The sequence below is a fragment of the Eutrema salsugineum genome, unplaced genomic scaffold, assembly GCF_000478725.1.
Source record: "Eutrema salsugineum unplaced genomic scaffold, Eutsalg1_0 scaffold_8, whole genome shotgun sequence".
NCBI classification, from domain to species: domain Eukaryota; kingdom Viridiplantae; phylum Streptophyta; class Magnoliopsida; order Brassicales; family Brassicaceae; genus Eutrema; species Eutrema salsugineum.
Genome location: NW_006256414.1, coordinates 1,727,775 through 1,752,006, shown reverse-complemented (window position 1 = coordinate 1,752,006; position 24,232 = coordinate 1,727,775). Strand labels below are relative to the sequence as shown.

The 24,232-nt window shown below is 34.1% G+C and overlaps 3 protein-coding genes and 2 pseudogenes across 3 annotated transcripts; 2 read left to right on the top strand and 3 right to left on the bottom strand.

Moving 5' to 3' along the window:
* The first annotated feature begins 10,010 nt into the window (after positions 1-10,010).
* On the top strand, positions 10,011-11,022 carry LOC18009581 (plasma membrane-associated cation-binding protein 2). The gene is made up of 2 exons (XM_006391803.2): positions 10,011-10,100; positions 10,400-11,022. Exons 1-2 carry the CDS (start codon positions 10,086-10,088, stop codon positions 10,862-10,864), a joined length of 480 nt encoding a protein of 159 aa, XP_006391865.1. The 5' UTR covers positions 10,011-10,085; the 3' UTR covers positions 10,865-11,022.
* Positions 11,023-11,162: 140 nt separating this feature from the next.
* On the bottom strand, positions 11,163-12,707 carry LOC18009734 (annotated as a pseudogene).
* Positions 12,708-13,363: 656 nt separating this feature from the next.
* On the bottom strand, positions 13,364-14,836 carry LOC18009736 (transcription termination factor MTERF2, chloroplastic). The gene has a single exon (XM_006391801.2). The coding sequence runs from the start codon at positions 14,828-14,830 to the stop codon at positions 13,451-13,453; it is 1,380 nt and encodes a 459-aa protein (XP_006391863.1). The 5' UTR covers positions 14,831-14,836; the 3' UTR covers positions 13,364-13,450.
* A 478-nt stretch (positions 14,837-15,314) lies between these two features.
* On the top strand, positions 15,315-17,646 carry LOC18009737 (pentatricopeptide repeat-containing protein At1g63330). The gene is made up of 2 exons (XM_006391800.2): positions 15,315-17,266; positions 17,410-17,646. The coding sequence occupies exon 1, from the start codon at positions 15,323-15,325 to the stop codon at positions 17,195-17,197; it is 1,875 nt and encodes a 624-aa protein (XP_006391862.1). The 5' UTR covers positions 15,315-15,322; the 3' UTR covers positions 17,198-17,266; positions 17,410-17,646.
* A 192-nt stretch (positions 17,647-17,838) lies between these two features.
* On the bottom strand, positions 17,839-20,864 carry LOC112090167 (annotated as a pseudogene).
* Between the last annotated feature and the right edge of the window lie 3,368 nt (positions 20,865-24,232).

Here is a 24,232-nt window from a genome sequence, read left to right as displayed (position 1 = left end):
CATAGGTCGAAATTTAAGCCCAATAGTTGCTTGTGGCTTCCTATCTCGGAGAGAACGGCCAGCATTAAGACCGTCAACAACCAAATAGTTATGGAGGAGAAGAGCCTGCCTAATGTCTATGCTGCAGGCTAGCAGCTTCCAATGGTGATCGAAGATACTATTTTCTATAGATGCATACCATACACATGGAAATTTATCACCAAAAAAAAAAAAAAAGAAATTTATCACCAACATGCATTTTAGATAGAAAGAATACGATATTGTAAATATATTTTTTTACAGCACATAATATTATACATCTAATTTACAAAAACTAGAAACATCGAAAAGTTTTCACTTGTTAAGGAATTGTTCTGTTGGTCTAAACTTTGTAAAAAAAATCCTATAAATAGTATATCGTCCTTGTAAATTTTTGAAAATTCCCAAGACAACATTGCCTTAGGTTTCGTGGTTCTAGAACGAAAAAAAATTAAAATCATATCATCAACACTTGTGCATGTTCTTTAACAAACAAGAAAGTGCATGAGCATACATGTGTAAATCTATGAATGCATTGTAAAGTTGCAAATATTTATCACTTTCTTAGATGGACCATTTTAGTTGCCGAATTTGATGTGAATGAAGGGAAAAATGATTTTGATTTCGAAAAAGAATTTGTCAATAACACAAAGAGAAGTAGAAAGCTGAAAGCCCTCTCCAGAAGGATTTATACTAATATGATATGTATAGTGTCTTCAAATTTCTAAATATTACATATTTTTAATCAAGCAAGCAAGAAAGTTTCTAATATCCTAATACAAAACAAGAGAACGTCAGGTGCATATATCTATATATTTATTTGTGTAGTGATTTGTTTATGTGTCGCGCTCAGGGCGAGTTTCACAATTTTTCGCTTATGTGTCAGCTCTAAAATCAATTTCAGCTGCATAAAGACTATTTAGCCCCATTTAACAATTACAGGTCATTTTTTGATTGGTTATCTGCTGATATGTAAGAAAAACTTAAAACAAACCGGTCTAAATTATTATGGTTTAATGTTTAATTTTATAGTCATTTAAACCATTTCTAAAATTATATAAAACTAAAATTTAGAAAAAATTTAACAAAAACGTTTTTTTTTAAATAACATAAACGTTTTTAAAATAAAAAAACAAATATGAAAATTATTTCTCTTAATGATTATCATTTTTTGTGTTACCAAAATTTAGAAAAAATCTAACAAAAATGTTAAAAGAAAAAAAAATTAATGATTACCATTTTTTATGTTACCGAAACTTTTAAAAAAAAAATCTAACAAAAATGTTAAAAGAAACAAAAACTGGAATCTATTTAGAAATTAATGGAATATCTAATTAAACTGTTTTTAAAATTATATAAAACAGAAATTTAGAAAAAAACAAAAAAAATATAATAATAATAATAAATAATTTTTGATATATGTCTAATGAAATATCGTTAATTATAATATCTAGATTATAATTTTTGATTTCTTATATATATACTACTTCAAACCTCTTTACCCTTTTACTAAAATCAAAAGCTTATTTGTAAATTTTGGATTTATCTAACTTAGAATAGAGTTGAAAAAATTTAATGTTCTTGAAATTATTTATTTAAAAATTACATTTGATAAATATATATAGTCTAGACAGATTAACTAGTTATAAATAGTTTTAAAGTTAGTTTGTAAAAAAAAAAATTATTCTGTACGTATATTTATCAAAAATAAAAGTCTGCTGTGAATGGTAGATAGGCTTGTGTTTTCAGATAAATAAGAACATTATCTAAAAACATTATCATCTGTAGAAAATAATAGGGTGGATTAATTCCTTTTAATTTTTCTTTGCTAGCTTATTTTGTTAAAAAGATTTTGGCTATATTGAATGTCTCTTTGATATCACACAAAATAGGATATTCACGGACGACATGACAATTCTTTTTTCTTATAACAAATTACTATCTGTGATGTAAATAATTTTATTTTATTACTTAATTACGATTATTGTTTAAAGTTTAGTTAATATTTCTCATATATTATATTCGCGGTTTAATTTACGTCAAACCATTCGTTTCACTCAAACCAATGATTCTTGCAAACACAAAACGCGCGTTGATAATCAAATAACAGGCTTTACAGCCTAACGATCTTCTTAGCATAAATAGAAAATTAGCTTTGCATTAAACGAACAATATATGATATATAAGATTCGATCGGACGTTGAAAATTAACACTAAAAATAGATTCCATGCATGTTTGGGTTTAGCTGTGGTGTCCAACTATTTGGTGACGAAGAGATTCTACTCTGGTGGACCAACGATGATGACACATTAGAACATTACGGTATCAATCTAACATGTGGCCGACCAATGAATTATTGACAGATGTTTAATTTGTGACCGCTGATTTAAATTGGTACTTATAAATGAACGGCAAAGAGTTAATACAGCTATGTTTAGGAGACAATTATACTTAAGACTGTCCGACTTTAGGATTACACATGTTCAAGGCATGCCCGCATGGGGTCGTCTTAACATAATTCCGGTGCGGCGGTGCCACAAGTGAATTATTTCGAACTTTGCTTTTTTAAGATCTGAAAGAAATTAAAAAAAAAAAAAATTACAATTTAAAGTTAAAAAGTGTATGAGGAAGAGTAAGAACTACCTTTTATGAATTATTAATAAAATAGAATGTGTGCTATGTGCATATATAAGTAAAATTTACAGATAATAGTATCTTGACGTAGATTTATTTTCTAAGAAAAAACCATTGACAAAGGTATTAACTAATTAACTATATAATTTGATACATACTGTTTTTGTTGTTCTTATAGTGATCAATGAAATGTTCAATATTAATGATTGATACATGACTTCGGTTAGTTCAAAGAAAAAATAGTGCGAAATAAGCATATAGATCACTTTGATTTCGATTTCATATTTGATTAAGTGGTAAAACGAATGGATATTGGATTAGTTGGACTAAACTTGAATCACAAATGTAAACAAAAAGGATTGAATACTAATAAACAAAAGGGTCCAATACTTACAATTTAGTTTATCAACAAGTAATTTGTGATAAACATAATTACGTTCTATTACAACAATAAATTTAATTTATAAAATAATTCACCACTTCTTACATTTTGACAACAATCAATACTTTTTATATGAATATTATCGCAGTTGAGACTACACAAAATAATGTGGCTGTACATGGCGAGCTTACAATTTAATTTAATTCTGATAAATCGGATACGAGTCTTTTCTCCTGTTAGTTACTAAAGTATTCTGAATCTCAAATGATTCTTTAAATGAATTATTGATGTTTTTATACCATTTTCGAAAAAAATAGTGGCGCCCACAGTTATGGGGCCATCTTAGCCGTCCAACCTTTTTCTTTAATCGGAATTCCTTCTGGCATATAACTTTACAGATGGTGATTAATTATGTGTACATACACATCTATTGATATAAACATAAGAATTATCAATTTTGATTACGAATTTAAAAATAGCGTTACGTAGTTTGATAAATTGACACTCCAATTTCCAATGGCGCAGACAATATGCTCCATTGATCCGTCCTTTACAGCTTTATTAGTCGTTTTCAAAATTTTAACATATGAAACTATGAAATTTTAATTAGGAGTATATATAATTGTATTTTTCTATGAATGGATGTTGGAGAATTTATTTAAAAAAACTTAAAAAACCTGCAAGTATTTCTTCTGCAAATATTCTTTGTACGTACGGTTAATAATTATTTTTAAAGGAAGTCAAGTAATATATATCTAAAAGACTAAATTTTTTAAAACATGTAAAATAAGTAAAATTATTTAAAACAATATTAATTCTTAAAATTATATTTTAAATACTTCTTAATATTTTTGTTTGAACATCTTTGTAGACTTCAGACTTGTTGTCTTGTTAAGAGACTAGAGTTAGTCGAATAGAAGAGAGAACCACGTACAAAAAAAAAAAAAGGAAGAAGAGAGAAATCCACACGAAACAGAAAACTTCAAAAAAGAACACAAAAGAAAAGCGCCGTGAGGATTTGATCTGACGTGGCAGCAGACTTGTGGGCCCACTTTCAAGTGGAATCCTACCTGGCATACACTCACGTGTCAGCGATCGGACACAGGCACAATGAAATCTATCGAATTAGCTTGTCGCCACGTCATTATCAGTTGGACATGGGGCCCGTATTTCTGACTTTTTGGGGTCCCACCCACCGGCCTATACTTGTCGTCAACAGTCCACGTAGATTAATAATGAAAGATAAGGAAAACAATAGCAATTGAACACCAAATCTTAATGTTAATTGGGTAAAAGAAATAGAAAGCGAGAAGAACAAAACTAAATAGACAACCATTTTTTCATGATACGGTTAAAAAAATTAAGAATGAAAAAAATTTCAGCCTTACAATAATGCATCGATATAATATTATTCTTTATTAAAAATCATTGTGACATTTTTCTCAAAAAAAAAATCATTGCACTACAAGAAAACAATCGTTTTCCAACGGTTCATTACGACGGTTTTCAAATCGTCGCAAAATTACAACGATTTTACGACGATCTTACATCTAATTTTAAAACCGTCGTATAAAAAAATCGTCGTAAACTCGACGTACAATTTACGACGACTTACGACGATTATACATCGATAACGAGAGATTTGCTAGTAAATGTAAAATCATCGTAAATTCGATGCAAAATTACGACGAATATACGACGATTTTACGTCGAAAAAGAAGTTAGGTGAAAAACATTTAAAACAATGTTTACCTAACAATTGTAGATGAAAGATTTTATCGCAAAATCGTCGTAAACTCGTCGTAATATTATTGTTGAATGTAAAACCGTCGTTAAAAGTCGTCGTAAAAGCGTTGTAAAGCCCGGAATTTTCCTATAAATAGATCTTCATTCATTCATTCAATCACAACACATCATCATTCAAACATAAGAGCATCTTCATCTTAGAGACCCATTGTAGGTCTCTTAAATTTTAGTATAGTGTTGTAAATCCTTATATATTGGGTTGTCCATTGCTGGACACTTGCGTAGATCTGTCTGAACCAGATGTTGATGAGAAGATTTTCTTAATAGACCCTCGGAACAGGCAAGTTGAAGATCTTCCCGATGATACAGAAGAAGAAGGTGATGCTGAGTTTGCTGAAACCGATGATGACGATTTGGCGGAAGAAGACGGTGATGGTGATGAAGTAATAGAGGAAGATGAATCTGATTGAGTTTCATGTATTGTATTTAGTGAATGTTTGTTATTATGTAATTTGTAACTTTGTTTGTTTGAATTTTTTAAAAACTCTAAAATTCGATTTTACGACGGTTTTACGACGGTTTTTCCTAAACCCTAAACCCTAAGTCTAGGTTTTAAGCCCTGAATGAATAGGGTTTCAACATTACGACATCTTTACGACGAACCATCGTAATATCGTCGTAAAGTTACGACGGTTTTACGACGAGTACACTATTTCGTCGTAAAATCGTCGTAATGTTGAAATCCAAGAATTTGAATCTTTTATATCTTATTGGTTGTAAGGTATTTCACAAATGTTTTTGATTGGTTATCTTATTTTATATGAAATACTATCAATCTGATCAAAATCAAAAATTTGAAAAAAACATACATTTTTACAAGTTCATGCATGTTTTCGTAAATGTTAAGTGAAATGTTATATATTAGATTACGGAATTTCAATTTTTACTATCTCATGTCATAAATCCATCATACATGCAAAGTTGTAAACCTTTTATTATATGTTAGGATACAATAACCTTTGCATTGTTCTTTATGCAATATCCCATTTATAAGATTTAGGGTTTACTCACTTTTTTAAAAAACATCGTAAAACCGTCGTAATATAATCGTAAATTTACGACGGTTTTACGACGACTAAACCCAAAACCGTCGTAACGTTTGCACCGGATAGGCTCCTGATCCGAGGTACGAGGTTATAAATGTTTAGACGTTACGACGATTTTACGACGGTTTTGAGTTTAATCGTCGTAAAACCGTCGTAACGGTCAAATGCTCCCATCACGACACGTGTCATGTCATGCAGTGGACCGACTGTTATACAACCAAATCGTTGTAAAACCGTCGTAAAGTTACGACGATTTTACGACGATCACAAAATCTATATAAGGGACGCAAGTTTTTCCCCTTCGTCGTTCATTCCTCTCTTCCCCCTCTCTCTCTATAAATCTCTTTCTCTCTCTCAAAAACTAACCCTCTCCCTCTCTCCCTATTCTCCCTACTCTCCCAGCCAATTAATTGTAGGTATTTTTTTAAAATTAATTTCATTACATATTATATTAAGTTTAGGTTCGGAATTTAGATTTAGGTTCGGAATTTAGATTTAGGTTTCGAACCGTCGTAAAGTTACGACGATTTTACGACGATCACAAAATCTATATAAGGGACGCAAGTTTTTCCCCTTCGTCGTTCATTCCTCTCTTCCCCCTCTCTCTCTATAAATCTCTTTCTCTCTCTCAAAAACTAACCCTCTCCCTCTCTCCCTATTCTCCCTACTCTCCCAGCCAATTAATTGTAGGTATTTTTTTAAAATTAATTTCATTACATATTATATTAAGTTTAGGTTCGGAATTGAGCCATATCGACAGAATCTACAAAATTTTAAAAAATTTGTTACTAATTTTTCAAATATTTATTTAAATATTTGTAGGTTGCCCCAAAGAAAAAGGGGCGGGTATTAGGGATGGGGTCCATCCGTGATACCCCGAGAGCTACGGCGTCTGGTCACGTCCGGATGCCGGATCCGGTTATCCGCCAGGAGATCAATCAGATGCGGGCCCGTTACGAGACGAGGATCGACCAGCTCTACGGTCTCTTCGAGATCATGGGAGCCGACAACCCGGTGCTCATGGCGCAGTTGGACAAGCTGCGGGCTGATGGGGTTGTCGCTTCGTCTGCTGCTGGGTCATCCACTAGGACGCAACCGCCGGTGCAGACGGACGAGGAGATGTTCCGATCTCTCGGGGTTGAGCCTCCTAGAGCTAGAGATCAGGCGCCGGCGGAAGCATCAAACCGAAGACCCGGCAAGGAACACGTCCAGGACGATGGGGAGGAGGCCGATGACGGGATCGACGATTTAGATTTAGGTTTAGATTTAGAGTTGTAGGGTTTTTATGTAAATTACAATTAATTTTAATTTCAAATTTTAATAAATTTTAAATTGTAAATTATTTTTTTAATTTAAAATTTAATTCGAATTATTTTTTTTTTAATTTTCAATTATTTTAAACGTCGTATAATCGTCGTAATAGCTTTATTAAAACCGTCGTACATTCGTCGTAAATATTACGACGAATTTACGACTAAAATGTACGACGACAAATACGACGATTATACGTCCGTGCTTTACGACAAAATGATTAAATACTTTACGATTGATTTACGACGATCTATGCGTCGTACATTTTATTACGACGATCTTGCGTCGACCATTAACGACCACTTAACGACGGTCCAGGCGAAGACCAAGTCGACGCAATTCGATGTAAACTCGTCGTAAACTGTACGACGCATTTACGACGATTTTGTTTCCCTTGATGTTACGACGAAACGAAACCGTCGTATATTATACGACGATATACGACAGTTTTACGACGATTTGTCTATTACAACGATGACTTTACGACCATTTCGAAATCGTCGATAGTTCGTCGTAATAGCCCTATTACGACGAAATAACGACCATTTCTACCGTTGTAAAATAATGTTTTTCTTGTAGTGTTGTGACTTGCAAACGTTCATCATAAGAATTTTAACACGCCTATAACTCGGTTAGAAAACTATTCGTGAAGGAAGAAGTTTTTTACATAGATATTGGTAAAATTTATGATTTTAGCCCAAAATTTTTCAATCTTTAATATTGTATATAACTATGATTTATATCTACAAGTGAAATTCGTGAGAAAATCGAATTGTGAAAGACTGTCAGTAAAATAGAAATGGCATTTAGAAAACAAATGATTTCAAATTTAATGCAAAAAGTTTCAAAGTGCATATCCCACTAAATTGTCATTTTCAACCTAAATTCAGATTCCAGTAAATGATTCCATATATTCCCTTATTATGAATTTAACCATAGTAGTTTGTAAAGTCAAATATTTCACTGCATTATGTATCCCTTTTTATGAACATATGTACTATTTCTTTCTAGAAAAAACATACAGTATGTACTATTCGACACTTGTGCGTTTACATTCCATGTGATTTCTTATCTGAATCAGTAAATAATTTATTTTGTACAATGTTACACAAACGCAAAAATCCAAATACTAGAGTTTATAATGAGGATCCCTTTTTGATATCGCGTAATTTTCTTATTTGTTACTACGCTTTTATCTATGTTATGGGAAGATTTTAAAATAATTTGAATTTATGCTACTCATATACTATCTCAATTTTTTTTTTCTTTTAAGATTATGAACTTGAAACGATCTATATAATAATCCGAAAGCAGATTTCATTAATCCGAAAAGACTTTATAAATGATCAGCTAATTGTATATGAATAAAAATATCTTAACGCATCTTTCACCGAATTGTGTTTGAGCATCAACTTTTCTAAACGATGATAATTGATGACTCTGTCTCTTGAACATCGTTGTAATGTAATGTTAGGAGTTTACGACGCTTAAAGTCCCAACGACTCTTTGAAACGGATTAACAAAAGTGTTAAGTTGTAAAACACTAGATCTAGCCATATACAATATTCCGAGGTTTGGTTTTATTTTAGTTGGAAGAATGGATAAAATGATATGACTGCTCTGAACATTTCACTGGAGTGTTTAATGACGGTGATGTTATGATGTTAACGGGATTAAAAGTTTTGATAGACTTAAGAATTTGGTATTTCAAACTTAAAGTTCTTAAAGCGAGTACACACATGATTTTAACTGGGCGTCTTTTATCTGATATAAAGTCGACTAGCTTACATCTCATCGCCATAAATATAATTTTAGTGATCATGCATGCCTAAAGAGCATGCTGGTTGAACCATATATATATTATATATAGTTATATACTAGCCTGACATAGGTTTAATGATTCAACTATCATGCTCAATGGATTTATATGGCTTTAGGCATGCATGATCAATCTACCACAAGCGATGTATTACATGTTTTAAATTGCTTTAGGCACACGTATCCTGTTAAATTTGATGTTATGGGTTTTATTGAATGTTTGTTTCTTTTGTCATCGGTCACTTCTAGAGCTCGTTCAAGAGCAATGTTAAGAAAAAAAACTACACATTTAGTAACGCATTAATAATGCCATTCGTCGTTAGGACCTTCAGATTCCTTTGTTTGTTTGGGCAGCCTTGAAATTATCTTACAATCGTTTTGAAAACCTTTGACCAATAACCAAAATCTGTTTAAACTTTATTCAACAGAGTCATCATTAGACTGGTCGTCTAAACCGAGGGACTATACATATTTTCCGTATTTATGTCATTATATTGTTTCATGATACATAAATTTACACCTCCAACACCACCTATGATTGATCAATATCTAACCCGACATCTAGCATTACGAGTATTTTCTTTTTTGAGAAAACTTCTTAAAATTTATTTTAACTACGGATTGTTTTCAATTTAGTATCATTCTATTAAACGATGATTCAGTTTCCATGTTTACGAAAAACAAAAAAAGTTTAAATCTTTTATTTACTAGTAGCGAGACGTTAACTGCAGTATATGATCATGATAATCAAACACAAACTACATGATATTTCTTTCTCAAACAAATATACAACAGAAGTTTCTTTTCATCTTATCAATTGTGATTGCAAGAGAAATTAATCATGCTTATACAGATTTTGCTTTAGGAAATATATATTTTAAAAGGTATTTTAAAAAATGATTAGAAAGTACTGTTTTTTTGTTTGATAAAGGAGTACTTGTTTCTAACTTTCTACTATAAATTAGCCATCTCCTCGACCAACACTCTTCACACATCAAAGCATCTCACACACAAACACACACTTTCTCCTCCCTTCTTTGATATTTTTCCTCTTTTTCTACACATTCAAATGGCCACCGTCGAGGTATGCATATATAAATTTTCAAAATTTTCTAATCCATTTTTTTCGTTAGTCTAAAGTTTGATTACCGATCAGTTTCCCTATATAAAAGCGTGATAAATCAAACATCCAATTATACGTTTTCTTAATCCACCTTTATTTTAAAGTTTACACATGTATATAATTATGATCTATATAGTTACAAAATATCATTAATTCTGTATTTGTTAGCAAAAGAAAAACGAAATAACAGACTACATGCCGTTTTACCAAACAAAAACGATACGCAGTTTTGAATTGATCTATGTGACAATGGATTACAGGTTGAACAAGTGACTCCAGCAGCATCTGAGAACGTCGAGATGCCACCACCAAAGACAGTGGAGCCGGCGGAGACCGTCGCTGCCGTCGTGGCCGCTGAGTCTGCTCCAGCTCCGGTAACCGAAGCTGAAGCTCCCGTTGAAGTAACGACTAAAGACGTGGCCGCGGAAGAAACAGAGAAACCAGTTGAAAAAACAGAGGAAACCAAAACAGAGACCGAGGAGATCAAGAAAGAGGAAGAAGCTCCGGTGGAAACTCCGGCGGTTGTGGAGGAGGAAAGCAAAACAGAGGAAGTTGTAGAGCCTAAGAAAGAGGAGGAAGAAGAAAAGAAGATAGAAGAAACTCCGGCAGTTGTGGAGGAGGAGAAGAAGAAACCAGAAGCAGAGGAGGAGAAACCTACTGAAGCAGCCGTCGTGGAAGCTGCCGCAGCTACAGAGGATGTTGCAGTGGAGAAGGCCGATGAGTAAATTGAAGAAAAGAAGAAATTTAGCTACTTTTTAAGTACGTTGCGTCCTGTTTTTGTTGTTTGAGTCTATTTGACTCTTGCTTTGCATCACTCTGTTTTTTTTTTGTTTGTTTGTTTAATATTCTAAAGTAATTTTCATGGTTAAAGCTATAATGAAAATCCTCTTGGAATAAGATATAAATTATTATATACGATCAGTTAGATCCTGAAATATGATCCAAAAACTCATGACAGAGAATCCAACAAGTCACATGAAGAGGATCAATGGGATCAGAAAATTACAACCTTTTTGAGATCCCATTGCATACGGTCCATATTAGATGTATGAATTGATTGTTTCACTAACATTCAAACTGATTTTCCACAGCCAACATATATTGTACAACCTAAACTTATAACTTACTCATCACCAGTAACCAGATATCGAATAGAATCATGAAGAACCCATGGATCAACAGTGAGAACTAATAATATCTGAGATTCGGGTTCAAGCTAAAACTATGAAAGTCTAAGACTTTATAGACTACAAAACCGTCTACTTCGTTCGTTCACAAGCTATCTGTTTTTGACTTTTTGCTCGTCTCTCCAGAGAAGATAGCCATCAGCTCAGCCACAAGCTGCTTGTCATCGTGCTTCATCACGTACCTTTTTAAAAACCTTTCACAGGTACTCTTCAACACAGACACTGAAGTGACTTCACATCCGATTAATCCTTTGGACAAGAGAGCTTTGATTACGTTATACCTTGGTACAATCCTCTTCTCCATGCTGTATCCAAATGCCTGAGGGAACAAAGCCACAGCCTTTAGTAGCCAATTCATATTCTTCACCACAAACTCAGTCTTCTTCTTCACCGACTCTGCAGAATATCCAATGCACCGAGGATAGCACTTGACCATCATCGCAACCTCATCTCTGCTGAATCCTAGGCGTATAAATGTTTCAACCAAGTTCAATGTCTTTTCTCCGAGTATTTAAGAAACTTTGGCCACTTCTTGAACATTGCCCATACATCTTCCACATCAAATCCTAACCTTTTATAGACGTTTACTTTTCCTTCAATCGTTTTGTCGCTCATTTGGTAAACAGCGTGTAAAGCTTGGACAAACGATAAGGTTGTCGGATCAAAGCCCATCCCAACAACCTTCTTGAGGGATTCTTCAAATCTTTCTTTTCCAGCTACAGACTGGAAATTGGAGATGAGAATAGAGAATAACAACTTCTGACTTCTGAGGCACACCAAGTTCTCTTAAAACCAAAACATTTCGGAGTTTATTCTCCTGCTTACAACCAGGAGGCAAAGAATGACACAATTTTACATGCTTGGAGCTCTTATCGGCTTCTATGATCTCTTTGATAAAATCATAGTATATGCTGAAAGCTTTGTCCTTTTTGATTCCTAAGATCTTGGGGACTTTAGAAACAATCTCAGTGAGCTCAGAGCTTGAAGCTCCTCTGGACAGCAGAAACTGAAGCTTGGGACCAATGGATTTCTCAGCATTTGCCATAAGCAATAGTGGATAATCCGTAATGATGTCGGAGATCTGAGAATTTGTGAACCCATAACTTCTAAGAAGATTCAGAACAGAATCAGGATTGCCCTTAGCCTCTGAGTTGACTTTCCTCGTAATGGATTCCGCGAGTTTTTTAGTTAAACCTAATGCATCAACGAGGTAAGGGACTGTAAAAGTCTTCCTTTTTCGACCATCTTGGAGGCTCAATTCTGCAGCAGCATTTGAGGAGAAGTAAGCAGAAGCATTTTGAAAAATGTTCACTGAAAACCTCAAATTCCACACTTTCTGAAACTCGACCAACCTTCTTCGATGGATTATCAGAGAATACATGACTGAATTTGGGGGAGAAGAAAATGCAAATTTTTGCGGTTTTAGATGCTAAACCCTAATTTTCGACCTGACCCGAATATCATCATATAATAGTGAGCCTCATTTCTATGGTTTGAACTTTGAAAGCCCACTAGCCCAGAATTTATTAGGCAAGGAGCACTTAGCTTTCATAAATGTGATTTCATACGCCAAAGTCCAAAGCTTTTTTTTTTCTTTTCTTTTTATCTCATGAACATTAAGGGCTTCAGGTTCTTTGAAGTTTCAAGTACGGAACTTGAGAATATAGAGAAACGTAGAACATGAGAATTAAGCCTTACCTTTCAATATATGTATGCTTGTATCTGTGTGACCCTTACCACTCCTTCCCAACTCTTTGTCCACACTTTTGTATATAGGTTTATTAGCTGAACTGTGAAGAAACTTGAGAATAAATGTGTGTGGAAGCATCTAGCACTTCATAAATTGGTTTCTTCCTTCCATAGCTCCATTTCATCTTAAGGTGACATGCTCTCCACTGATCAGCTAAACTCTCTCCGAAATTCCAAGGGAACTAATAAAATCGAATCAGTCTTTCTTTCTTTATATCTACTTGTCTCTTCTTTACAGGGACACAAAAGAGAGATAGACAGAGAATATAAGACAGTAGAGTAGGAAGGAGCAAAACATAAGCTTAATTTCAGTCATCAACTCAGGCAAGACACTACTGTTAAACCCTCTACACTTCGTTTACAAGTTTTATCTGTTTATTCTCGTTTCCCATTGAAGATAGCCATTAACTCAGGCACCAGCCGCTTGTCATTATGCTTCCTCACATACCTGTTTAAAAACGTCTGATCTGTACATACCAAAACAGAAGACATTGAAGGGAGTTCTCTTCCGATCAATCTTTTGGACATGAGAGCTTTGATTACGTTACACCTTGGCACAATCCTCTTCTCCATGCTGTATCCAAGCACACTTGGGTACGAAGCCACGGCCTTTAGTGGCCATTTCATCTTCTTCACCACAAACTCAGTCTTCTTCTTAACTGTCTCCACAGAATATCCAATGCAACCAGGATTGCGTTTGACCATCATCGCAATATCATCTCTGGTGAAACCTAGGCCAAGAAATGCTTCAATGGAGTTCAATATGTTCTGCTCTGAAATACCGATGCATTGCGGGAACTTCTTTACCACTAAGCGGACCTCGTCTTCTAGTAGCCCACACCTCTTCATGGTTTCGAAAGTCTGAGTTATCTTCTTCTCCGAGAATGTCAGAAAAATCGGAAACTTCTTGAATATCGCCCATACATCTTCCACAGCAAAGCCTAAACTTTTATATACATTGACTTTCTCTTCTATTGTCTCTTCCTTCAATGCCTGAACAATACGCAGAGCTTCGAGAAACTTTGGAGTGGTGGGATCAAAACCCATCTCAACCACTTTCTTGAGGGATTCCTCGAATCTCTCTTTTCCACAAATATGTGGGCATTTTGAGACGAGCATAGAGAACAACAGCTTCTGAGGCATGCCTAATTCTCTCAAAGCCGATACATTTCGGAGTTTATTCTCCTGCTTACTACCCTGTGGCAAAGAATGACACAACTTTACATACTTGGAGCTCTTATCTGCTTCTACAATCTCTTTGACGAAATCATAGTACACGCTAAAAGATCTGTCCTTTCCCAAGATTTTTGGAACTTTTGAAAGAATCTCGGTGAGCTCAGAGGTTGAAGCTCCTCTAGACTGCAAAGACTGAAGCTTTGGACCAATAGATGTCTCAGCATCTGCTATAAGCAATAGTGGATAACCCGTAATGATGTTGGAGATCTGAGAGTCAGCGAACCCATAACTTCTGAAAAGACTCAGAACAGAATCTGGATTTTCACTGTCCTCGAAACTGACTTTCCTTGAGATCGATTTAGCGAGTTTTGCAGTTAAACCCAATGAATCAACGAGATAAGAGACCGTAAAGTTCTGCCCTTTTCGAGTTTGTTGAGAGCCCACATCAGTAGCAAAAGCAGATGCGAAGGAATTGGAAAAAGCAGACGCATTTTGCAAAAGGTTCACTGAAAATAATCTCAAGCTACGACATTTCTGCAACTCGACCAACCTTCTTCCATGGAGTATCAGAGAATACATGACAGAAACCAGCAAATGCCACAGTGTAGACTCGAATCGAAAAAAAAAAATTTCCCCGGAGTTGTGGTTAAATCTCAAAATATTAAACTCTCAGAACCATCTGTATTTACAGGTTTAGCGTCGAAAACCCCCAAAATCATCAAGACCAAAATTTCATTTGGGAGGAAAAGAGAATTGCGTCTTGTGCTGGTTCTTGATCCGGTTCGATTATGACAAACCCGAATTAGTTTATATTGATTTTCTTGGTTATGTCTATTCTTGACTCTTGGTCTTGAGTCTTAGAGAACCAAAACCAAAATGAGTCTTTAAGACTCGATTGAACCAAAACCAAACATTCATGAGTCACCGAACATGATAAGATGAAATCTTGACCGTCAAATACCAGAAACGATCCAACGGCTGTGGAAATTCGTCTTCTTCCTCACATGTTCATTTCTAATAATAAGAATAATCCGAGAAGAAACCTAAATCAGCTGAAGCCAAATCGAGAAGATGATGAGATTGTTTGCGATTGCGTTTACGACGAAGAGAATAGTGTTGAAAGGTAATCCTCGAACTGCTTCTCCTTCTCCGTTCCGTTGCTGGGTACGAGCTTTCTCTGGTGCTAGTTGTGATTACAGAGAGAAGATTAGAAATGGGTTTCTACAGGATATTAAGTTAGATGATGCAATTGGTCTGTTTGGTGAGATGATAAAGTCTCGTCCTTTTCCTTCCATTGTCGACTTCAGTAAATTGTTGAGTGCTATTGCTAAGATAAAGAAGTATGATGTCGTGATATCTCTGGGAGAGAAGATGGAGATGCTGGGAATTCGACATAATCACTATACATACAGTATTTTGATTAACTGTTTTTGCCGCACCTGTCAGCTCCCTTCTGCTTTAGCTCTTCTTGGGAAGATGATGAAACTCGGGTATGAGCCCGATTTAGTCACGTTTAACTCACTGCTCAATGGATACTGTCACGGGAATAGGATTTCTGATGCCATAGCTTTGCTTGATCAAATGGTGGAAATGGGATATCAACCTAACACCGTCACATTCAACACTCTGATTCATGGACTTTTTCTCAACAATAAAGCTTCCGAAGCTGTGGCTTTAGTTGACAGAATGGCGGCGAAAGGATGTCAACCAGATCTGCTTACTTATGGTGCGGTGATAAATGGGATTTGTAAGAGAGGTGATATGGATTTGGCTTTAAATCTGCTCAAGAAGATGGAGAAAGGGAAAATAGAGCCAAATGTTGTGATCTTCAGTACAGTCATCGATGGTCTTTGCAAATACAGAGATGTCAATGAGGCACTCGACTTATTCAACGAAATGGAGAACAAAGGAATCAAGCCAAATGTTTTTATCTACAGCTCCCTCATAAGCTGTCTTTGTAATTACGGAAGATGGAGTGATGCCTCTCTACTATTCAGTGATATGATTGAGAGGAAATTGAACCCCAGTGTAGTCACCTTCAATGCGTTGATAGATGCCTTTGTGAAGGTTGGGAAACTTTTGGAGGCAGAGGAATTATACAAGGAGATGATCAGAAGGTCTATAGATCCTGATATTTTCACGTGCAATGCATTGATCAACGGGTTTTGTTTGCAAGATCGTCTAGAGGAGGCCAAACAGATGTTTACTTCGATGGTTAGCAAAGGTATTCTCCCAGACGTAGTGACTTATAGTACTCTCATAAATGGATTCTGCAAGTCTAAGAGAGTAGAAGATGGTATGGAACTCTTCAGGGAGATGTCTCTAAGAGGAATTGTTGGTAACACAATCACTTACACGACTCTGATCCAAGGGTATTTCCAAGCTGGCGATTGTGATAATGCCCAAGAAATATTCAAACATATGGTTTCTATGGGTGTGCCTCGTTCTATTAGGACATATAATACTTTGTTAGATGGTCTTTGTAACAACGGGAAGCTAGAGAAAGCATTGGTCATATTTCAGGATATGCAGAAGAGTGAAATCGAACTTAGTATTGTTACATATAACATCATCATTGAAGGAATGTGCAAGGCTGGTAAGGTGGAAGATGCCTGGGATTTGTTTTGCAGCCTCAACCTTAAAGGAGTGAATCTTGATGTTGTAACCTACACTGCAATGATCTCGGGATTTTGTAGGAAAGGCTTAAAGCAGGATGCATATGCCTTATTCAGTAAAATGAAAGAAGATGGACCTCTCCCAAATAGCGGTCCATATAATACGCTGATAAGGGCATATCTTAGAGATGGTGACAAAGTAACATCAGTCCAACTCATCAAGGAAATGAGGAGCTGCAAGTTTTCTGGAGATGCTTCAACAATAAGCATGGTCACTAATATGTTGCATGATGGGAGATTAGACAAAAGCTTTCTGAAAATGCTTTCTTAAAACACTGTTATCCTGGAGAGAATTGTAGAGCAACCTTGTTCCTATGATAGCAACATCTGTGACTGTGAGGTAAATCAATGTTTGATGTTGCTTTTATATTGATTGCTTCTGAACATGGGTTTCTTATGTCGTAGGTGGATAGATATGTGTATATTTAGGTGTTTCTAGCTTCATGAACATGACTGATTTGTGCTGTGTCATTTTCCTGTTAGCATGCAAACAAGAGTTGATGTTGTCTTCTCTCTGGGCGAGCAAACGGAGATGCTGGGAATTTCACATGATCTCTACACTTACAGTAATTTCATAAACTGTTTCTGCCACTCCTCTCAGCTCTCTTCTGCTTTAGCTATTCTTAGCAAGATGATGAAACTCGAGTATATGAGCTCGATTTAGCCACGCTTAACTCGCTGCTCAATGGTTTCTGTCTCGGGAATATGAAAGGTGTTCCCTTTTCAGTAGCGCAAGAAGAAGATAACGAATTGAAATACGTAGGAAGCATTTTGCACAACCTTCACTGAAACAAATAGCTCGCTCCTTATTAAAACTACATAACGACAAATCCAACAATAACATAAGACTTAAAAAGATAAATTTACTAAGTTTATCTTACTCTTAGTCTCTCTCTCTTGACTAAGATAAACTTAGAGTTGGAACCAATCTCCAATCTCTAGATTATTATCGACTAAACATTAATACAAAAATAAAACAAAAGCCGAAATAGAAGTAAAAACATTCAAGTAAGCTTCTTTTAGAACCAACGGTGAAAATAGACACTAACTCAGCCACAAGCTCCTTGTCATCGTACTTCCTCATAGCCCTGGACGTTCGGATATCCATTCGGGTTCGGTTCGGATAATTCGGTTTTTCGGATTTTCGGTTTTTAGATTTAAAACCTATTCAGATATTTTTGGAATTCCGGTTCGGGTTCGGTTATATTCGATCGGGTTCGGTTCGGATTCGGATATCCAAAAAATAATAAAATTAAATAAAAATAATTAAATTTAAATAAAATTAGTTAAATTCAAATATAATTTGGCAAAATTTTAAAATTATAACTAAAAACTTAGTATGTTTAAATTATTTTGGATTTTTCATCATTTTCAGAATAAAAATAATTCATATTTTGGATTTATAATTGTAATTTTAGGTTATTAAATCTAATTGTAGTTAGTATTTTGAGTATATAATTGTATTTCAGATATTTCGGATATCCATTCGGATTTTTGGTTCGGTTTGGTTTGGTTTCGGTTTTTCGGATTTAGAAATTTAAAAACCGTTCGGATATTTTATCAGTTTCGATTCGGGTTCGGTTTCTCTTTTTCGGGTCGGGTTCGGATAAATTATTCGGATTCGGATAATGTGCCCAGGCCTACTTCCTCACATCTATTCTATTAAAACAGAAGCACATTTAGTACTTGCTTCCAAACACTCTTAATTTTTTTAAGTGTTTAAAAATAATTTTAATAATTATTTATATTTAATTTTGAAATTAGTTATTAATTTAAATATTTTAGAGTTCCTTAAATATAGATAATTTAGATTTGATTTGATTTGATTTGATTAAAAATAATAAATCAGATATTAATTTAGATTTGATTTAAAGATTCTAATTTAAATAATTTCAATACTATTAAACATTTTTATCAAAAATATCTAGAATTTTTGAAACAAAAATAATTTACATATGAAAAATAATGGTCATATTTGAAATATAAAATATTTATAATGATGTAAATGATATGATATTTATGTTGCTTATATAATATATTTATGATTGTGATTTATTTACAAATTAATAATAAAATAATAGGTAAAATTCAAATGTATAATTTAAATATTAAAAATATATTTTTTAAAATTCATAGAACTAAAAATATATATAAAAACCGGGTTAAAAATATTTTGGTAACTAAAATCACTAATTTTGAATTATATATGTATATCGAAAATATATTTTTCATACAAAATAAAAACATAAAAAATTAAAAATTATTGCATACACTATAATGTGGTTTGAAAAACCAGTTGTACACTCCTTTCGTTGATTAAATTTTAGAAAACTATAATGCTAAATAATACTGTTAATACATCTCAAACTTTTAATAAATATTTATATTATACGATAATATGAACGGAAAAGTTAGAATTATGTTTTTATAATAGTTCATTTTGAATTAATATTAGCGGATTGGTTAAAATTATATTTTTATAATTATAATTAATTTTAATACTATAAAAATATATCTAAACACAAAAATCAATATTTTCACTTATTAAAAAATATATTTATAAAAATAATTATATCTAAACTCAAAAACACAAATTATATTACAAAATTCGTTAAACAATAAAAAATATTCCCGTGCGGATGCACAAGGTTAGAATCTAGTACTTGTTTAAGAACGCCTCATATGTACATACCAAGACACAAGACATTGAAGGGAGCTCACTTCCGATCAATCCTTTGGACATGAGAGCTGTGATTACGTTACACCTTGGGACAATCCTCTTCTCCATGCTGTATCCAAGTACCTGAGGGTTTGAAACCAGGGCCTGTATTGGCCAATTCATCTTCTTCACCAGAAACTCGCTCTTAAGCTTCACCAAGACTGGAGATAATCCGATGGCCGAAGGAACGCGCTTGACCATCATCGCAAACTCATCTCTGCTGAATCCTAGGCCTAGAAATGTTTCAATGGAGTTGGCTATACTCTTCTCTGAAAGACCCATGCATTGCGGAAACTTCTTGAACACTGAGCAGACCTCGTCTTGGACTAGTCCACACTCATTCAGGATTTCAAACTTCCGAGTTATCTTGTCCTCCGAGTATGTAAGAAACTTAGGCCACTTCTTGAACATTGCCCATACATCTTCCACTTCAAAGCCTAAACTTTAAAAAAAGTTTACCTTTTCTTTCATCGTTTTGTCGCTCATACTGCGAACAGCGTGTTGAGTGTGGACAAACTTTGAGGTTGTCGGAACAAAGCCCATGTCAACAACCTCCTTGACGGATTCTTCAAATATCTTTATGCCACAGCAGACACTCTGTTTATCACCGAACATGAGCCTGGAGAAGAACAGCTTCTCAGGCACGGCCAATTCTCTCAAAACCCTTAAATTTCTGATCATCTTCTCCTTATCCGCTTTTAAACTCTGGTTGCTGAGAAGCATATCATCATAGAAATAACCGAGAAATTCCTCCACTGTCATCCCAAGATTTTAGGAGATTCTGAAACAATCTCAGTGAGCTCAGAGGTTGAAGCTGCTCTGGACTGCAGACACTGAAGCTTGAGAGCAAGAAACTCCTCAGAATCTTCAATAAGCGATCGTGGGTAAGCTTTAATTATTCTGGTGATTTGAGGATCTGTGAAACCATGACTCCTAAGAAGATTCAGAATAGAATCAGGATCTCCCTTAGCCTTTGATGAGCTCACTTTCCTCAAGATAGATTCTATGAGTTTTTTAGAGAAACCCATTGAATCAACGAGGTAAGAGACAGTAAAAGTCTTCCCTTTTCGACCAACTTGAAGAGGGCTCACATCTGCATCACCACTAGCAGAGGAGAACGAGTTGTAAAAAGCAGAGAGTACATTTTGCAATGACCTCTCAAATTAAGCAATTTCTGCAACTCGACAGATCTTTTCCCGTGGAGTCTCAGAGAATACATGATGACAAAACACCATGCAAAGGAGTGCAAGAGAAAGAAAAATAGAATCAACAAGTTCTACAGTGTTTTCCTCTGAATCTATCTGATTTTTATCGAGAAGAAGAATCACGCAATCATCGAACGTTTTCCTCGCTCTCGAAACCCTAAAACGCCAACAAAAAATAAGAAAATTCTGTAAGTTGATTTGGTTTTTGAGTTGTTACATGCCTTGCAATAGTTTCTTTTATCTATAAAGCAAAAACGCTAAGAGTAAGAAGGTGAATATATTTGTTGTACTAAACCGGTCCGAGTTTAGTAAATCATCAGTTCAAATCAAATCTTGATTTTGTGAAGGTTCGGATTCGGTCTAATTCTCAGTTTCACGTGATACAAAAGAAAAAAATGTTTGCAATAAGAAGATTTCTGGAGAGATTTTTTCAGACAGTATAAAGAACAATACAAATATACAATGAAACTTTTTGCAACATTTTGAAGCCATCTGGATATTATATGAGCGTGTGTTCACTAAGCTTGTGTCTCTTATTCATAACCAAAAAGCAAAATGAACAAACGAACTCTGAAGATAGGCACAAGCTCATATCCACTAGGATCATCACCAGAGCAGGATGGAGGATAGATATGCAAACTTTTCCATCAGGGTAAACTGCAGCCAAGGGTATAAATCATCATAAGGCACAAATCTTAGAGCTCGAAAATGGAAAGAGATATCTTTCAGAATAAGCACTCACACAGGAAATAGCCAAATCAACGCACAATTTGAGACATACGGATTTCGAAATAATCAAATAGAAACACACTATTATCTAAACATGCTTATACATCGAGAGTCTGTACTCTATGCTATAACATAGAAAACAGAGGAATATGCTCAACCAGTGCCAGATCTAGCATTTTTTTTATCGGAAGCATTTTTAATAAAAAGACATATTTTTTTTTTAGTATAGGGGACACTTTTTTCTATAAATATCTTAATAATATATTAAATTAAATTTCTTTAAAATTATTCAATAAAACATCCCGGTCGTCACAACCTACGTCCACCCCTGTGCTCAACCAAGAATTTCAACAGGGAGCGAGAGAAGTTTTTTAAAAAACTCACTACAATCAGGCACATCCTTTCACATACATGTTTTAGAAGAACCACCGGTGAAAACAACCATCATCTCCGCCACAACTTCCTTTTGTTTGTGCTTCATCACGTATTTGTCTACGAACCTCTCACTGACACATACCAACACAGATAACAAAGGGAGTTCACTGACCAATCCTTTGGACATGAGAGCTTGAATGACGTAACACCTTGGCACAATCATTTCCTCCATGCTCAGTACATATACCAGAGGGTTTTACACCAAGGCGTTTCGAGGAAAGACAGTCAGACAGATTTGAAAAATCACTAAAAAAGTTATTGGGTTTGGATTTAGATCCCGAAAGACCAAAATTTGTTGAGGCTGTAAATGTTTTCTACATCGTAAGTGTTCAAAATAGAAAGAAAACTCGAGTTCTGGTCCATCTTAAAAAATTTCATTAAATTAACTCACTGAAACATATCGGGCGACTGGATTTAGCAGAGAGGAGATAAACATGATGGTTGTGAGGCATCCTCCCTGCATGTCGTATTCTTCAGAGTCGGTGAAGAAGAAGACCGAGTTTGTGGTGCAGAATATCATCTTTGTGCCAGAGAACAACAGTGAGTACAGCAGATCATCAGCTACTCCAAGTACTCTTAAACTCGATATGTTTCTTAAGATGTTCTCCTATTTCCAACCATCTGCCAAAGACTAACACAGCTTTCCATGCTTGCCGGTTTCCTTCATATTTTTCACCATATCAAAATAGAACCCGACTGTTTACCTTTGGACCATCTGAAAGGAACATAGTGAGTTGAGATCTTGTATCTTCTAGAAAGTCAAGTTTCTCAGCCATGTGTCTTTGTTTAACAAAATTCAGGATAAATATGCTTGAAATTTGAAATTCTGTAAACTCACAGCTTCTCAGCAGATTCAAAACTGATTCTGTAGCATCAGTTTTATCCTCCAATCTTATGAAATTTGGCTTCTCTCTGGTGGCAGTGGCAGACCTAAGAGACTATTTTATGGAAATCAATATTTATTGTAAGTTGTTTATCTTTTGAATATTATCTTATAAGTTTTGTATTCTCATTATAATATATTTCAAAATTGTGCTAAATCAGCTTCTAAATAATAGACTAACGATTTTTTAGCGTGCAGTTCATTATAGTGTTTTCAGTTTCATTAGATTTAAAGTTAAACATATTTGAAACAAAATTTAGCTCAATTATTTTAAAATTTATATAATGTGGTAAGTCAATATGCTATTATTTTGAATTATAATAGAATTGAATTTCATAACAAATAAAAAAAATAACTAAAAACACATAAGAAACTTAAAATTAGTTTCAAATTTAGTCATGCCAAGTCAGTTATTAAAATCTATTAAAAGATGAACAATATAAAATTTTAATTAGTTTATTTAAATCTTTAACTAAATGATAATGGATTTCAAACTTCTTTACTGAATCTTATATATATATATATATATATATATATATATACTAATAAAAGTTGAAGCTAAATGCTTCTAAGAGTGTCCACATAGGATTTCAAAAATCAATTTAATTGGTCCACATCAACATTTAAAAATAAGAAAAATTTACAAATTGTAATATTATTGCTGAAAAAAAGAAATTAAGAATGTATCCACATAGGATTTAAAAAATAAATTTTATTGGTCCACATCAACATTTAAAATTAAGAAAAATTTACAAATTATAATATTATTGCTGAAAAAGAAAATTAAAAAAGTTTATTGGTCTTATAAAAAGATTTATTGGTCCACCTCAACATTGAAAATTGAAAAATTTCCAAATTCTATTATTGTTTTTAAAATTATTAAAAGTAAAAAAATTATATATAAAATTGATATTAATAATAAAAAACAAAAATAAACAATATTAAAATAGGAAATTTTGAATTTAAATTAGATATATACACACATATTTAGCAATGTTTTTAAAATCGGATCGGACCGGCGGTCCAACCAGATTAAACCGTGAACCGGACGCATAACCGGGTTGGGTGAGTATTAAAACCCACATAAGATTAAACCGGCTAAAAAACCGGATTAAACCGCCAAAAAACCGGGAACCGGGCGAACCGTTAAACCATATCAAACCGGGTTGAATTGAAAAACAGAAAAAGCTTAATTAAATTGTTATTTATTTCTCTTTTCTTAGTGTTTATATCGTTTAGACTTGTACTTGTTTAATTAAACCCTTACTCTTTCACAGTTGTATCGTCCTTCTTTTGTTTTTTTCGTTTCTAAATCTCTCTGCAACTCACCACCAC